Source organism: Python bivittatus, unplaced genomic scaffold, assembly GCF_059951505.1.
Source record: "Python bivittatus isolate LINGU-HERP-01145 unplaced genomic scaffold, Pbiv_v1 ctg000020_np1212, whole genome shotgun sequence".
In the NCBI taxonomy this organism is placed as follows: Eukaryota; Metazoa; Chordata; class Lepidosauria; order Squamata; family Pythonidae; genus Python; species Python bivittatus.
In genome coordinates this window covers 18,478,095-18,496,272 of record NW_028277030.1, presented here as the reverse complement: position 1 = coordinate 18,496,272, position 18,178 = coordinate 18,478,095, and the positions used below count along the sequence as shown (strand labels likewise).

The 18,178-nt window shown below is 39.2% G+C and overlaps 1 protein-coding gene across 1 annotated transcript in view; it reads left to right on the top strand.

Annotated features, from left to right (window-relative positions):
- The window catches only part of MFSD2B (MFSD2 lysolipid transporter B, sphingolipid), a 39,345-nt gene extending 21,266 nt beyond the window's left edge, over positions 1-18,079 (top strand). Inside the window, exons 9-14 of the mRNA XM_025170350.2 lie at positions 372-455; positions 2,962-3,042; positions 4,133-4,242; positions 6,393-6,536; positions 11,847-12,023; positions 13,344-18,079. Of these exons, the coding sequence (XP_025026118.2) occupies positions 372-455; positions 2,962-3,042; positions 4,133-4,242; positions 6,393-6,536; positions 11,847-12,023; positions 13,344-13,413 (666 nt within the window). The 3' untranslated portion in view covers positions 13,414-18,079. The remainder of the gene's footprint in view (positions 1-371; positions 456-2,961; positions 3,043-4,132; positions 4,243-6,392; positions 6,537-11,846; positions 12,024-13,343) is intronic.
- Positions 18,080-18,178: the final 99 nt, after the last annotated feature.

Genomic DNA, 18,178 nt, shown 5'->3' with positions numbered 1-18,178 from the left:
ATGTTAAAAGCCAGTGAGCATGATCCAGTGGTGTCACAGTTACAGGTTTGCTAACCACCTTTCTGGATTCATATAAACAGAAAAAGCAGATACAAGGTATAAAAAGCATGCATGATCAGAGATTTTTAATATGCTTCTATATAGAAAACTTTTTTTTAACTATTAAAAAGCCAATTACCATGTAGTCTAATCAAGAAATATATGAATTGTAAATGGAAAATCTAATTAAAATCACTGTGTTTATCTATCCTCCTTCACATTTTAATCATGTCTACCCTAATAATATAGCTCTCTTTTCTATTAATAATAATTTATTAGAGTTATATGCCACCTGACTCCCAGCAACTCTTTTCTTTTCTTCAACTCTCTAGATCGAACAAGGAAACTTTGTTCTTTTTTGTACTTATGCAGCTGGTCTTCGCAATCACTTTCAGAATTTAGTGCTAATTATCTTGGTAAGTATATGGACAAAGCTAAGCTTCTTTGTGTACTATGTCCCTTCTTAGCACATTTCCATTACATGGTCTATATCTATATGGAGATTAAGTTTTCATGACTGAAGGGTTTTCCCCATGCACCTAACCTTGGCACAAATGTGTCCTGGCAATATCCTTTTTCTCCCATTGCCTTATAATGTTGCCTTCATCTCATCCTCAGCATGAGAGAGACAGGCTGAAATTATCTTTAGCTGCAACAGCATTAAGGAGTTGTTTCCCAGTTCATTGTGACATTGTTGGAAAGCAGCCCTAAGGTACATGAAATCTGTTAGGCTTTTGTCACCCACTGGAAGGAAGTCCAGTGACTGCAGCGACTGGGAAAAGAGGCAACGAGAGCAAGATAGGGATTAGTAATGGGGACAGCTGATTTTGGGCTGATACAATTTTCTGCTGACTCAAGGATAAGTGGAGAATACTTCAACTCAACAGTGGAGAAAGATTTGGAGAAGTCCAAAAGTACCCTGGCAAAGATCATCATACACCCCATGGTATTCAGAGCCAGAGCTAGAGCTGGGTGGCCTGGACCCTCCTAAATTTCCTTCTCCCACCACAATTTTTTCTGGTTAAATGGTATAGCTCAGACTCTCCTAGACTAAAAGACTCTTTTTATTCCAATTATCATTTAGCCAATGAGAGTTCCATTTAATAGCCAGTAAAATTTGGCAGGACCTCGTTAAGCACAGTTTAATTTAATCAAACCTGCTCCAAGTTTAGTAATAACCAAAACTGTTAACCCCTCCTGTTTATCTATTTCTAGCTATCATTTACAATGGTCTCTTAACTGAAACTCTAGTTCTAATAGCCTCAGTGTTCAAAGTGATTTACCTGCTGATTGTGTCCATTTTATCCTTCTCTAATCCATTTTGTTTTAGTTACTTTATTTTGTCTTTAATCTTATTCTAGTTTATATCTGCAGTTTATGTTATTTAAGACTGGTCAGTAACTGAAATTAAGTACTCTCTCTCTCCCTCCCTCTCTCAGTCTACTTTTAGATGGACTTGCCTGCCATTCATATGGGATGGAACATAGGGCTTTACATAAACTCTGTGCTGTGTTTCCATCTCTTGTTTTTTTTACTTTGTTCTAATTGCCAATTTCATTCATTCATTCATTCATTCATTCATTCATTCATTTGCAGGGCTTATAGGCTGCTTCAATCAGGTGACTCTGAGCAGCATACAACTCTGCATATGTAATTGGGATTAGAAACAATACAAATCAAATTTTAAAACAAAACCATAAATTATTATAATAACTTAAAACTGGGAGACATATTCAGAAGAGTAAAACTAATTCCTGCTCAGGAGGAATAGTTATAATAAACCACTCCCCACAGCTTGATGAATTAGCCCAGTTTTCACTAATGTTCTAAAAGTCAGGAAGAAGGGGGCTGTTTCGATATGGGGGTGATACTATTTTATGAGGGGGTAGCATCTGAGAAGATATGCTTCTGTGGTTCCTAAACGTGGCAGTCTCCAGAGGATGTGTAAAGAACCCATTCTACTAGATCTGATTGAGTGGATAGATGTTAGAGGGTTATATATCAATACAATGGAGAACTTACCTTAAGACTGAAACCATTATCATACAACCAATACTTTGATGCGAGTTGCAGCAGTTCTTTTTTTTAATGTTATGTTTATCTTTGGATGAAAAAGCCAAATAATTTTATGCTTGTAATATTAACATCCTAAACTGTAATCAATATTGATAGATTTCTTTCTTTTCTCTATTTTCAATACTTTAAGCTAAATGATAGAATGTTAATAATCTCTAATTATATATAAACATCACTGTATTGAAACAACACAATGTATCAAGATTTATAACTGTAATGGTATGAATGATTTTGGGAGACAGGAAGAATAGCCATGGACTGGACCAGTGTTTCTCACCCTTGGCAACTTTAAGATGTGTGGACTTCAACTCCCAGAATTCCCCAGCCAGCTTGAGTTGAAGTCCACACCTCTTAAAGTTGCTAATGTTGAGAAACACTGGACTAGACAATGGCCAGATAAGAGGCAGCTGAGTCCACAGAAGGAATGTAGGCATGGCAAACGTCTCAGAAGGGACCTTCCCTAGTTTCTTGGACTGTAAAGGCAAGGGGGGAGAGATGTACTTTCAGACTTAAGGTTAATGTAACTTACAATAAAGTTAGAGCTAGTACTTCTGGTAGTCTTGTCTTGACTACCTCACAAGGCTGCCAATAACAATATAATAAAAAGATTTTTAAAAATTGGTTTCTGGCTCTCTGGTCACCTTTTTAAACTCATGCATATATATCTCTTTGGGCTGACCCCACCAGAGTCCAAGCTTCTGCCCTCTTGTTGTGACATGAAGCTGTTCATATTTATGTAGTGCTGGCAATCCTCAAATTGCACAGCTAATTCCCTTGAGAGCTCTAAACACAACAGAGCTATAATTTTCCCTTCTCTGACAAGTTTTTTTCCATTATAACATGTAGGTGTCAGCTACAGCAAGCGTTCCCTTCTGGCAAAGATTTCTGAAGCGTTTTGGCAAAAAAAAAGCAGCGTGCGGAATATCAGTAAGTGGGCTGTTAATTCTTACGGCTGTGCAGTGCTTCAGATTAGATTCCAGAAAGGTGCTTCAGAGCGTACAGAGGAAGGAATGGCGCACCTGTCTGCAACTCTTTAAGGCAGCCATGCCTTTTTCCGGGATCATGTGGCAACAGCAGAGGGCAGCCAAGAGATCACAGGAAAAAATGTGACTGCTTTAAAGAGTCCCAGACAAGTGCTGGGCTCATGCTCCTAAGCACTTGGAAGCACCCTTTTGAAGTCGAACCCTAAGCACATCATAGTCCTAATAATCATACAACCTGGAATGTAAGCATTTGAGCAATAGCTTTTTTCAGGCCATGCCTTTACATCCAAACCCATTGTTGAAATATGCGATATACCTTTGGGATGACTTGATGACTTAATTGCAGCTAAGCCTCCAGTTTCTTATCCTGTTGATTAAGAATCCCTTCCTGTTATGGTTTATATTCTGTTCAGGCCAACAGAGCCCAGACTACATAACTGAAGGTTGAAGGGAGGCTGCCTCTAGAAATAACAGATGTCCTATTTATGGTGGATCTGAAACAGAAGGATGAAGAGTACCTGTTACTGGCCACATGCTCTACATCAGTGTTTTTCAAACTTGGCAACTTTAAGATATGTGGACTTCAACTCCCAGAATTCCCCAGCCAGCATGCTGCCTAAGGAATTCTGGGAGTTGAAGCCCACCCATCTTAAAGTTGCCAAGTTTGAAAAACACTGCTCAACAGCCTTCAGAAGCAAAAGGAAAATCAAAAATAAAAATAAAAGTGTGGTTCCTACTGCAAAAAAGGCTGCCTGCCACTATAGTAGTTTCAAGCACATGCTTTGCATACAGAAGATCCAGCGTTTTGTCCCACGTCTGAAATTCTAGCAGACTGATACCAATTATTGCCAATGATGTTAATCTAGATGAGTTGATGGTGACTTACTACATTGTCATGCCTATAATCATTGTCATGTCTGTACAGTAATTTTAATTCAGTTTATATCATTGTCCAGTTAAGACATTTCCCTTTTTTAAACATTCAACCATGGATGGAATGATTTATCTTTTCTCCTTATTTCCATTCATTCTAGTTGATGATTCCTTCTGTAATCATGCTGGTGACTATCCCAAATCTCTATCTTGCCTACTTCGTGGCTTTTGCATCTGGGCTTAGCATTGCAGCGTCTTTCCTCCTGCCATGGTAAGAGTATCTTGTAGAGGTGTGAGCATAAGGGGCAGGGCGTGCAGGGCATATCTGCTACATCTCTCTGGCTAAAAGCAGCACAACTTTTAGGTGATACCCTGCAGTCTGCATCCAGAAGATGCGAAGGACAAGACAAAGCAGTGAATGGGGCCTGAATGGAAACTTCATTTGATCCATTTTAATTAAAAATGAATATTGATGGAGTTGATTCAGTGCAGTAATACATAGTGGCAACTTTAGGGTGGGGAGCCCTTGGGACTACAGAGGTCCAAACTTGAGGCCTCAGATTGTACCCCACTAGACTAGAATCTTTCTAATATCTGTAATGGGTGAGTTTGCTGAGAATCCTGAGACTAAACCAATGGGAGAGGAGTCTAAGGCTGAATGATTAAAACCTGGTGATTTTAACAGCAGGTTTACATATCCCAAAGGTGAAAAAAAATTATAGCATCAGGCAATAAAACATTTGAAACTATCCATGTTAGCTATATATAAAAGTATATATTATTTTATGGCAGTAAAAGCAATGTGTAAATATGAGACTGTAAAAGCTTTATTACCAAAATGTGCCTTTAATTTTAGATCAGCTGCCTTCCACGTACTAAGTTACAAATCACATGAGATGTTTAAAGTCATTTTTTAGAAAACAACTTATTCTTATTTTAAAATGCCCTTTAGTGATTGTGTACAATTTGCTTATTCTTAAATGTTGGGGTGAGGTTTGCATGTAATTGTGGGGGGGGGAGTTGTAAATTATTGTTGTTATTATTTGCAAGGACTGGAATGATAAGAAAGGTTTCAGTAAATGGGGTTTATTATTAGAACTGAAGCCATCAGAAGTTTGATGGCAATTATATAAGGGCAAAAAAGATTGAATTCTAGAGTTTTGTTCAAAATCAGCTTTTGAGTTATATAGAAACAACTTGTTTTAAGTCTCCCTGCAATCATGAAACATTCTGACACTATTTCAGTCATTTTTAAAAATTAAAAATTATTTTAATTTAATTGGGGGGCTTTAAGGATGTTTCTAGACTGAAAGTTTCTAGCAGTTTCAACCAAAGAATATTTTTGTATTTTGTTTTTGACTCTTTAATGAATTAAGTTGGGAAAGAAGGGAAAGGGGAAAAAAACAGGAGATTTACAAACTGAATTTTGTTTGATTCTCATGCATAAATTGGGACAATTTCATAATGAAATTTTCATCTAGAGGCACCCTATAAAAGTTCTCCTGCTTTTTTCTGACATGGAAGTAATAGATCTGTAAGAATATTTGTACTCAGTTCTGTTAGTTTCACAATGTCCATATGCAGAGTTTCTCTGTTGTAGTAATATTTTTATTAATGTCTTTTCATTCCATTTGATGAAATAAACAAGTATGCAGCAGTTCAGTTTGGCTGACAGTCCATCAAACTGCTTTTCTACTTTACATTCTCGCTTATGTTGGTATTTGAAGCCATTAGGACCACTGTAGGTGACACTGGCTAACTTGAAAACGCTATGCAGTATTGCATCTGATTAGCACTTGGTAGGAGACACTAGGAGATCCCAGGGCTCTAGTCTAGATTGACTGACTAAAAATATTATCCCAGAGGAAGGCAGTGGCAAATTGTAGCAATCTTGTTCCCAAGAAACTACACCAGGAGTGAGTTTGACTCAAAAGAGACTTTACCTTAGCTATCCTAGCTTCGGCCCAATAACCTGAAGAGAGACTCTTAATTGCTTCATGATTACTTTCAATCCTGACTTACAGGTAGTCCTCATTTAGCGACTGTCTCATACAGCAACAATTCGCAGTTACAATGGGATGAAAAAGTAATTTGTGGCCAATCCTCACTTTTATGACCTTCGCAGGTCTGTAAAGCAAAGGAAAGCTGAAGTAAAATCGTAAGCACAGTCATGGTTTCACTTAGTGACTGTTTCATTTAATGACTCAGTTGCCAGTCCCAGTTGTGGTCACTAAACAAGGACTACCTGTAGTTAGTTTGCAGAACCCTCCATGGTTTATGCATAACCAGGGTAAATAAAGTAGAACTGTACCTTACAAGTGTATATAGAATTGTAACAAGTAGATGCCAAAAATTAAGTGCTACCATGTATTCCTATAATGTCTAATTGTGATGTGCATTTTTTTAATCTGTTGGTTAAAGGTCCATGCTGCCTGATGTAGTTGACCACTTTCAACTGCAGAATCCTCACTTACCAGGGCATGAAACCATCTTCTATTCTTCCTTCATATTTTTCACAAAAATGTCAACTGGAATTGGAATGGGGATTTCTTCCTTCAGTCTCCAGTGAGTGTTTTACGTTTTGTTTTGTTTGGGGTTTTGTATTAGTTTAATTCAAGAAAGTGGGGCAGGGATAGGCAATCTGTGGCACTCCAGATGTTGATAAATTACATCTCCTCCATCCCTTGCCGTTGTCCATGTATCCTAGGGATGTTAGGAACTGTCGTTTAGCAATGAGAGGGTTGCGAGCCATCTACACCTACTTTTATCATTATGCCTGCATTTAACTTCTCAGTTTGGTACGATAAAGACACCCACATTATTTATTTATTTTAAAAATGTAATCAATTTATAGCCACCTCAGTTGCCCTACCAACCATAAATACAGCCATTTAATAAGTACATTTTCAATTTTAACTCATTTTAAGAAAGGGTTCATATCAGTGAAGCAGAGAGTGTGGCATATATCATTTTTATGACAACTGTTCACAAAAGAATTCTAAGGAGATAGGCCCATCCTTTTCTGGAAAACCTACCAAATATAGATGTGGTTCTTTGATAAAATCCCATAAATGTATTACTGTGAATAATGACAGGCTTAATCCATCAGAAGACTTTATTTTCCTTGTATGTTTCCTCCAATTCAGGGAAGATTTTTAAAAAATTAAATATTCAACAAATTTCATCAAACAGAAAAAGGATGATAATTGCTTTTGAATTTCTGAATTGAGATTTGGATTTGGGGCCCAGCTTGAATCAGGGGGCCTCCAAAGCAGTCTGAAGTTAATAGGGCTATTTCCAAACCAAATCTTGTTTTGGTTGACCAAATGTGGGGTAGATCAAATGTGGAGTAGCCAGTTTCCAGTCTGAGTGGCTGGAAGTCTACAATTTGGAGTCTACAGTTTGTTGTCAGTCCCCCTTCTGGCTCTTCTGGCTCTTTCCTGGCTCCAGTGATTGTGCTGTTGGCTACTTTAGCCTCCAGATTTTGCTAATTTACCAGCACTCCATAGGACTACATCCATTCAGTGTGTGGTGGTAGAAGAGTGTGTAGACCTGGGCTGCATCAAAGAAACCTAGGTTGGGTGAAGATGGGGATATGGCCCTGTCTGAGATTTGCTTCCCCAGGTTCCTGGTACTGCAGCAGCCATTATTTTGAGATCAGAGAGGGGATCCAATACAGTAATGCTTTTTAGTAACTTTACAAGCTATTGGTATGAACATCTGTATGCTTAGTGAGAGCCGAGGAACAGGCTAGGGCTATTGATGGTGTACTCTCCATCCTGCTGCCTGGTAGCAACCCACACTGAACTTCTGGATCTCATATATGCACTGGTGTTATTGTTGTCCAGGTTGTTAGTGCTGGGTGAGTTCAGTTTCCATGTTTAGAGGTGGATCCTGGTTGAACTCAGGATTTCATGGCCTTCAGAACAATCATGGGTGTCTTCTAGATGATTTCAGACCAAACACATCTGGTGTTTATCTTGGAGGAGTGGTGATATGATTTGAAGATGGAAGACATTGCCATCAGTTCTTGCCAGATCACGTGCATATTGTTGCAGAGTGAAGAACTTCCTGCTGGCCACTGCAACTCATTTGCAGGATTCTTGGCATGTAAAATCACTTGCATTCATTCTGAGTTAGATGCCATTTGGGTAGAATTTGGTGAGATGACTCTTCCAAAACTGTTTGGAATTCTTTTGAGCTTGTGGAAATGGAGGAACTGAACAAGATTCTCTGTAGCAGGAGATCTACTACCTGTAGACTAGATGCTGTACGTTCACCCAGAAACTCCTTTAGACAGCCAGGCAATTTTACTATCTTACACTGGTAAATTTCAAATTTAGTATTGCCCTAGTCTGATCCTCTTAATCTTTCTGCACTCTTGTTTTAGTTGCCACTAAGAGAAGTCTTACAATTTAGAACCTTTATAGATCATGATAGAGAGCCAGTTTGGTATAGTGGTTAAAGGCACCACTAGTAACCAGGAAACCATGAGTTCTAATCCTGTGTTAGGACTAAAGCCAGCTAGGTGTCTTTGACCCAGTCCCTCTCTCTCGGCTCTAGGAAGAAGGCAGTGGGAAACCACTTCCAAAATGTTGCCAAAAATTCCTGCAGGGATTAGTCCAAGCAGTTGCCAGGAATGAAGACTCACCTGAAGGGAAGGGGAAAGGGGAGGGAGGGAGGGAGGGAGGGAGGGAGGAAGGAAGGAAGGAAGGAAGGAAGGAAGGAAGGAAGGAAGGAAGGAAGGAAGGAAGGAAGGAAGGAAGGAAGGAAGGAAGGAAGGAAGGAAGGATATGGGTAAGACATTAAAACAAAACTGTCATTCGATGGAAAGAATGAGAGACAAGAAATGTTTATGTGCCATAGGACAGATTATGTTGTACCTGCAACACAGTAATTTGTTTGCCCTCCCAATTTTAAATTAAAGATGAATCAGTAAAAGGAAAATAGCTATGCTACAGTGCATTCATTCTAATTTATAACAGTCTATGCCTCTGGAAGTCTCCAGTTATTCTAGAAAATATCATTGGTGAGTTGCTGCTACTTTGTTTGGAAGTGTGCCCAGCTGCCAGAAAGAATAAAAAGGGAAGCTAGAATTGCAGAGAGAGCACTGTGGAAGGCTAAAACAGGAGGCAAGGAGCACCTTCACTAATTTGCCTTCTGATAAGGGCTTTGGTGCACTATGGAAGTCCTTTTTTTAAAGCATCCATAACATATACTAGAAATTGTGCCTATTGGGCTCAAAACTGTAACATTGTTTTATGTTTTACATCAATCCTGACCCCAGGCAGAGGAGATAGCATGGCAGTTATTTGCCAGGAGATCCTAGCTGTTGCAAGGAGCATGTTCCGCAGGTAGCCACAGACTTGCTCACAGTCCTGGGTGAAAGGTACAAGCTATGGGATCCTGCTGTTGTACCATCCTCCCAGCTGCATGGTGGCATCCCTCACTGAGCTGCTTGATCTCATTGCAGGGATGGTTGTAGATTTGCACAGTTGGCTGGTACCCAGTGATTTCAACTTACCATCCCTCAGCCTTATGATCAGATCAGGAAATGTCTGCACAAGAAAACTAGAACTATACTTTACTGAGATAATAACAGAATCTTGCAAGTACGGATGGCTTCTTCAAGGTCATCTATGTGGCCCCCTACACAGAAGCAACTCAAGGGTTTGTGGCTGTCATGACAACCATGGACTTGTCTTAAGTCATGACTGACCTGACTCACATGGCTGGCCATAGTTTAGCTCCATTGTCTACCTGGGAGCAGATTTGTCATTATCTGGTTCTAGAGGACTTTCTTATCAGTCCTTTGTCAGGGATAGATCTCTTCCATGATAATTCCATGGGATTAACTGAGCTACCAGCCTCTGCAGGGTGGAGGAGCCTATTAAGATGGCCCACCCCAAATGTTTGAGGTATTCAGCATGCTTCCTGATGGTGCTTGGGAAACCTCTCAGCAGTCTGGAGGGCGATTCTGTTGGGTGCCTTGCTAACTTCTAGAATACAGAAGCACCAAGGTGCTCAACGAGTTTGCCTCTAAGTGGCCTCTTCCCACCCATACAGCACCTTGGTTTACTGAGGAGTTCTTGGAAATGAAGCAGGTGAAGAAACACCTAGAGCGATGCTGACAAAAAACAGGAAGCCAGTGTGACCAGACATAAGTAAGAGTCCATATGCAAGCCTACTCTGTGGCAATAAAGGTAGTAAAGCATAATTACTTCTTCGCCCTTATTGCATCCGCAGAATGTTGGCCAGCTCCACTGTTCCAAGTGCCCTGGACCTTTTTGGGGAAAGATGGGTCAGAAAATCATGTTAATGAAAGTGTGATTACCTGGCTGAGCATTTCATGGATAAACTTGCTCATGTTTACGCCGAGTGGGAAGCCAGATGGATGGAATCTATTAAAACAACAGAAATAACATCTCATGGTGTTATCTGAGAGACTGTTGAGCCTGTAGATCCAGAGGAACTGGACAGAATCCTCTGTGATCTTGGCTCTGCCACTTCTGATTGGTCCTTGCCTCACCTGGCCAATAAAAACAGCCAGGGACAGACTAGGAGATGGGCCAAGACTGTAGTTAATGCCTCTGTGAGAAAAAAGGCAGTGCCAGAGGCCCTTAAAGAAGCATTTGTTCACCCATTTCTTTTACTGTTGATGGAGTTGGCTTCCCCAGAAAAAGCAAGCTTACAATCTGAGGGTCCTCCTGGACTCAAGGCTCCTGTTCAGAAAGCAGGTGGAAACCAGGAGAGCTTTTGCACAGCTTCAGCTAGTGTAATGGCTGCAGCCTTATCTGGAACAAAATCCACTTAAGATGATTGCTTATGCCCTTGTCATCTCTAGATTAGATTACTGTAACTTACTCAACATGGGGCTGCCCTTGAAGACCACCCAGAAACTTCAGTTAGTCCAGAACACAGCACCACACATGCCCAGTCATGATAGAGCTACATTATACCTGTGCTATGGGAACTGTTCTACTTACTAATATGTTTCTAAGTGTAATGGAAGGTGCTGGGCAATATGTACAAAGCCCTGTATGGCTGGAGCCTGGGTATATAGAAACTTTCCCCCAACAGTTTCTATATCTAGCCAAACAACTAGAGAGCGTTTCCTAAGAGTCCTATCATGAGATACAGCAGGAGGGGACCCAGTGGCAGTATTCTCTGTTGCAGTTTGTTTCCTCCAGAATAGCTTGCCCCCAGAGGTGAGAACAACCCCTACCCTCATGGCAGGTGGGGAAGCAGCTGAGAATGTGGCTATTCTGAAAGGCTTCCGGGGATCAACTAAAACCAGCGGTGCCATATTCCATTCAATGGATTTAACTTTATTACTTTTAGTGTTTAATTGAATCACCAGTTAGATTGGAGTTCTTACTTTAATTATTATATTGATTTTATACTGCATTTTATATGTAAGTTCTGTAAGCTCCCTAGCGTCCAGTTACGTTTCAGGTGGTAGAGAAATGCAGTGAATAAATAAGCGAGCTATCCTAGCCCACAGGGTGAAACCGATTAATCCATTAAGTGAAACAAGTTTGCCAAGCGTTGTAGCTACATAATGTAGGTACTAATGGGCTGGATTAAAGGGACTGTCCAAGGTTAGTGGAGATCAAGATACTCTTTCTCTGATCAGAATGACTGCATTGCTCAGATTGCTTTAGAAATATTAGAGGCATTATTTTAAGGTCAGCCATCAGCGTTAAAAAGATTGGTCTTTGCATAAGCTAAGCTGATAGGAAAGAGCCAGGAAAGCTTGGAAAATAACAAGAGCAACTTTCAAATGGGGGGGGGGGGAGGAGGGCAGGGAATGAGTCTTAACTGTATTTAATGGTTTGAATAAATTATAGTAACAGTTGCATGACTTCTTAATAGATTTGTAGGCTACAAATCGGGGATGTGCACACAGTCCATCTATGTTGTCATCACGCTGAAAATCTTGGTTGGTGGAATTCCATCCATCCTCATACTCTTAGGCTTATCTGTACTCCTGTTGTATCCAGTCAATGAGAAAAGTCAAAAAGAAATGAAACACGCCTTTGAAAATTCAAGGTAGGTTTGTACTAATATCAGCTTCTCCTAGTGCACATCTTTCTCTCAGTGAAAGAGGTATGCTGCTTTTTAAATCAAAAATTATTAAATTTAGTAAAAATATATGATACTTACAGTATGCAAGACCTGTTTCTTTGAATGTCTTATTTCCCGTTCCTTGAACACCCACGTGCATTCACACACAAGCAGGTTATGCTCCTGATTCATAACAAATCCAGGAAGCTTACAAAGCAAATAAAATATCCACCAGATAATAAGTTGCTGCGTTGGGTTATCAAAGCACACTGTAAAGCTAATTCTTTGAAAGTTCAACCTGTTGAATTTTGGAAGCTGCCTTAAACTTAAATCCAATGCTGATTTTCAGAGTTTCAGAAAAGCCAGAATTTTAACAACCTGGAATTGTGTGCATGCAGAATGTCTACTCCATCACTGGACTAAATAAACAATAACCCTTAGTAGAAATTCCTGTATTCTCTCCTACAGACTTGTGGTGTTCAGCTTTGGTGCGTCTTACAACACAACCTATTTTGCATTGTACTGGAACTGTCTTTTCCACAGAGATGAAGTACAAGCAGCAGGAAATAAATCATGATAGAGTTAACTAGAGCTTACAAGATGTTAGAATTAAAGGACAGTATCGTTGATTAGAAGCTAATGGGCAACTTTCTTAAAACCAGCTTAATGTGACAACATTTGTCTCTTTTTAACAAGTGAGCAACCACATTGTGTACCAATCAGCATTTCAAATCTTATTCAGGGAAGTAATTAGGTAAAACTTGGGGCAATTAACATGCCAGATTTTAGCTTTTTCTTGAATGTTTCAGATTATATACATCTCTGAAGGAAAACTTTCTGGATGCAGATCATTAAAAAGGCGGGATCCAGGCTCAGTAGATGCCATACGGGTAATCCTCGCTTAATGACCACAATAGGGACCAGAAAATTGGTCATTAAGCAGGGCAGTCATTAAGCAAGTAACCACATGACCAGACCCATTTTTACAGTGGTTGTTAAGTGAATCACATGGTCATTAAGCGAATCCAGCTTCCCCAGTGAATGTTTTTTGCCAGAATCTGCTTAACAAACATGTGATTCGCTTAACAACTGTTGCAAAAAGGGTCACAAATCACGATCATGTGATTGTGGGGGTGTGTGACAGCTTGTGGTAGTCGTAAGTGTGAGTACAGGTCATAAAGCACTTTTTCTGAGGCTGTCGTAACTTCAAACCATCGTTAAACAGTTGTTAAGTGAGGACTACCTGTATTTAAATTACAGTGCGAACTGTTTTTTTACGCAATTCTTTCACATCTTATAAAACAGGAGGATTCATTCAAGCACTGAAAATTTTGCTGAAGAAAGCACTTTTGCTGGAAAGCCTGAACAAAAATAGAAACCCAGTGGTAATGGAAATGCAACCGGGGGGCAGCACTTCACCATGCTTGAAGGCATTTGTCTTATTCGACTGGTGATTAACCATCAACATACCAAAGCTACACTGATCAAAAAGATGATACTTCGGAGCATGGCTTGGAGAGCTTGTACATCTGTAATGCCATATCGTACAGTATTGTTCACATGCTGTGAAGCCTTGGAAGAGCTGTTTATAAGATGCAATAGGTGGCGCTCCCTCCTTTCATTTACAGTACAGTATGTGTTACACTGAGGAGGACAGCTGCCTAACAAGATAAAAGCCGTGGTCTTGTGGGCGCTATCCATAAGCTGTAACCAAGAAAGTGGTTAGAGGAAATTTCAACTAATTATAAGTTAGGGTTCCTACCAAAGGAAATCCCATAATTTCTGTTGATCACAGAATTCTGTTTATCATTAATGCGTTGCCATATAATCCACTGGCTTCTCATGTGTTTGTTCAGCTTCCAGTCGTAAGACTGTGAAGCAAGAGCTTATAAAATCCAGCAGTACTGACACTTCCTTATTCTCAACAAGCTTTGAATAGCCTGAGAAGTTCTTATAAAATGGTATAGGTATACAATTTGAAGTAAATCATTCCTTGATTAATGGAATGCAAGGTCAAATTCAGTTATTCCAAGATTCAGAGGTTCAGCTGATTATGTCTTCACTTCATAACCACTTATGGAATACTAGTGGTACAGACTTCTGTTTGGCAACGTGCAGCCATTTTGTGGAAAAATTGGCATTATACATCATGTGAATAGCTGGCATCCACAGAAAAGGTTACCACCGCGGAAATTGCTTTCATAGTTATGCAGGGAAAAAGAAGAAAGAAAATGGCTATATTGGGCTTTTATCAGTAGTACACCAGAGGATGAGAGACAGTTCACTAAATGATGGAGTCAAATGTATTATTATTCCAGGTAGCCCATTTTTGGATTAATTTGGAGGAATAGAACTCATGAATTCTAAAAGTCTGACTTTCAGATGTTTGTTATACTAAATGGGGTTCACGTGAATATCATAGGAGCATGTAGTGTCACCGCTGATTTTGAAATCTGATATATGGAGGTGCTCTATCAACTGAACATTTTGTGAGGCATTATAATTGTGAATTGTAGTAGCTACGGGTTCCCTTGATGGAAGCACCAGTCTGCACTACAAGTACTTCTACAGGTACATAGCATTTTCATTGACAGGCTCAATAGCAGTTCTGTGTGCTCCACAAGAATGCCACTGAAACTTTTTTTAAAAAGCCTGTATTTATATGGTAAATGGAGGTATTACATACACACACACACAGAGTATGGGGCAGACTTTCAGTCTAGTGATGGTGAAATGTGATGAGATATAAAACTCCACTATTTTTAATGCTGCCAGCATGAAAACTACAGGCTTTTTAGAATTGGATGCAGACTTTGTAAGTCTGATGCATTATAACAGCCAAAATTATAGCTAAATGTATTTGAAAATGGGTGTTTATTTTTGTTAATGGATTCATAGATTAAGCTTAAAACACCCCTAGAGTTGGAGAAATGTATTAATGCTTAACTTATTTTGGAAATAATTCATTGGGAACAGCTCTTTTAGTGGGCATTATGAATAACTGGAAGTTGGGCAAGAGCTGGGCAATATTGTGATTTACATTTTCAGTAAGACTTGTAGACAAGATATTCCTGGTAGATTGTGTGTTTATATGGTTCTAAAATACACTTACACAGGCTCTCCCACTCTCCAGATGCATCTCAGTAGAATATGTTTTAAAATCATTTAAATTGTTGTCTATTCATATGCAGGGATGATTGAAATCATAATAGGAATGAGCAAAGTAGGATTTCTGATTCAGAGTTAAAGTAAAACTGATAGAATAAGTTGAATACAATAAATACAGCAGCAATTGTGCCACCATCTGTTAAATTCATCTCACAAAAACCTCAGCCACCTCTTTCCCTTTCTTAGGCTTGCTAGGAAAACTGGACCCCTATGAAGATCTTGCCCAGGAGACTAAGTTCTCAAGTGCAAATTCTAGTGAGCTTTTTGATTCAATTGATCTCATGTCCTTGTTTGGCTGGGAGGAGAATACAGTCTTTGTGAATGGAGTCAAATTTCATATGTTGGCTGCAAAACATCAGTAACCTCTAGAGGGCAGCAAAGATATTCAGAGAACTCTCACTTTGCTATTGTCTAGTGGTCATCTGGATTTTTGCAGCCCAGACAGAATAACCTTATTTTATATTAAATACTTACGTGTTTTTAAATAATTGTTGCAATGTTGTCCTTTACAGTTTTGGGGAGTTGTTTTACATTTTTTGCCTTTATTTATTTAATAAAACAGAAAAAATAACTAGGAAAAAAGAGAAAAAAAGCAATTCAACAATAACAAAAATATACAGTTGCAAGAAAAAGTATGTGAACCTTTTGGAATTTCATGGTGTTCTGCATTAATTTGTCATAAAATGTGATCTGACCGTCATCTAAGTCAAGAGTATTGACAAATATAATCTGCCTAAAATAATAACACAAAAACAATTCTGATCCTTCATGTCTTTATTGAACACACTCATTCAACATTCAAAATGCTAGTGGAAAAAGTAAGTGAACCCTTGGAATCAACAACTGGTTGACCCCCACCCCACCTCCGGCAGCAATAACCTCAACCAGGCGCTTCCTGTAGCTGTGGATCAGACCTGCACATTGTTCAGGAGGGATTTTAGCCCATTCTTCCTGGCAGAACTGCTGTAGCTCTGTCATATTCTTTGGACGTCTCATGTGTATGGCTCTCTTCAAGTCATTCCATAGCATCTTTATTGGGCTGAGGTCTGGGCTCTGACTTGGCCACTCCAAAAGGCAGATTTTGTTTTTCTGAAGCCATTCTGTTGTGGACTTGCTCCGGTGTTTTGGGTCATTGTCCTGTTGCATCACCCAACTTCTACAGAGTTTCAGCTGACATACAGACATTCTCACATTATCCTGAAGAATTTTTTGATACACTTGGGAATTCATCTTCCCCTCAATGACTGCACGCTGGCCAGGCCCTGATGCAGCAAAGCAGGCCCAAATCATGATGTTTCCTCCACCATACTTTACAGTTGGGATGATGTTTTCATGATGATATGCAGTGCCCTTTTTACGCCAGCTGTAGTGCTACGTGTTCTTTCCAAATAGTTCAATCTTTGTTTCATCAGTCCACAAAACATTTTGCCAATATCGCTGTGGAGTGTCAATGTGCTCTTTCGCAAATTTCAGGCATGCAGCAATGTTCTTTGTAGTAAGCAGCGGCTTCCTTCATGGTGTCCTGCCATAGACACCCTGCTTGTTCAATGTTTTACGTACTGTGGACTCATGAACACAGATGTTAGCCAGTTCCAATGATGCCTTCAAATCTTTGGCTGTCACTCAGGGTTGTTTCTTTACCTCATTGATGAGTCTTCATTGTGCTCTTGGGGTCATTTTGACTGGGTGCCCATTTCTTGGTAGAGTAGCCACAGTCCCAAAGTATCTCCATTTGTAGATTGTTTGCCTAACTGTAGACTGGTGAATTTCTAAGGTCTTTGAAATCACTTTGTAACTCTTTCCAGCTTTATGTAAATCAACAATTCTTGACTGTAGATCCTCTGAAAGCTCTTTTTGGCGAGGCATGGCTCACATAAGCATATTCTTCTTGTGCGGAGCAAACTCAAAAAGTTTGAGTGGTTTTTAACAGTCAACATAGCTCTAGTCCACACCTCCAAACTCATTTTCTTAACAAGATTCCAGGTATGCTAACACCTGGCTCCAATTAGCTTTTTTGAGGTCAACTCAAGGGTTCACATACTTTTTCCACTAGCACTATGAGGTTTTTATGGTGGTTCTCAATGAAGACATGAAGGGGCAGAATTGTTTTTGTGTTATTATTTTAGGCACATTATATTTGTCAGTACTCTTGACTTAGATGACGGTCAGATCACATTTTATAACAAATTAATGCAGACACCATGAAATTCCAAAAGGTTCACATACTTTTTCTTGCAACTGTACATATAAAAGAGCTTCTCATATATGTTTGTGAAATTTTATGCAACAATTTCAGTAAAGGATAACCATATTTCATGGTAGCCATCCAGCCATAACCTACATCTACAAGTAGCCTATTGTGAAGTTGCAAGTAATAGCAGGTCTTCAATCCACTACTTAATTGGGTGCAGTGTTATTTTCATCCAGAGTTCTAACCCTAACCCTAACCCTAAGATATATTACAAATAGTTTGATTGCAAATAGTGTTTGATACATGCTTGCCTCAATGCTTATTGAATAAATCTACTAGCCTTCAGTGTGTTTTGCTGTACAATTTATCTGTGGAATATTGTGAAGTGCTTTTATCTAGGACTTAAGAAAGCAGATATTGAACAATATACTTTACGTGTATATATAGTCTTTAAGCACACATGCATTCAAGCACATGCACACAAAGGGGTATCACTATAAAATACAGAAGGTGCCAAGAAAACTATCAATTCTTCCAAGAACACAGTAGCAAACTATTTTAACAGCAATCAGCAAAATTTTCAGTGATGTATGGCTATACAAATTTGATAAATAAAATGAAATACTGGAAACTCAATTTGAAGTGGTAACATTTTGTTAACCTTACAATATTTTAAATAAAAAGCAGAATTGAACATTTTATAATGGCTTTGTCTATGTTCAGCTTAAAGGAATAACTAGAGAAAGTTATTTCTTGATTTATGACTTGTTCAACAGTCAGG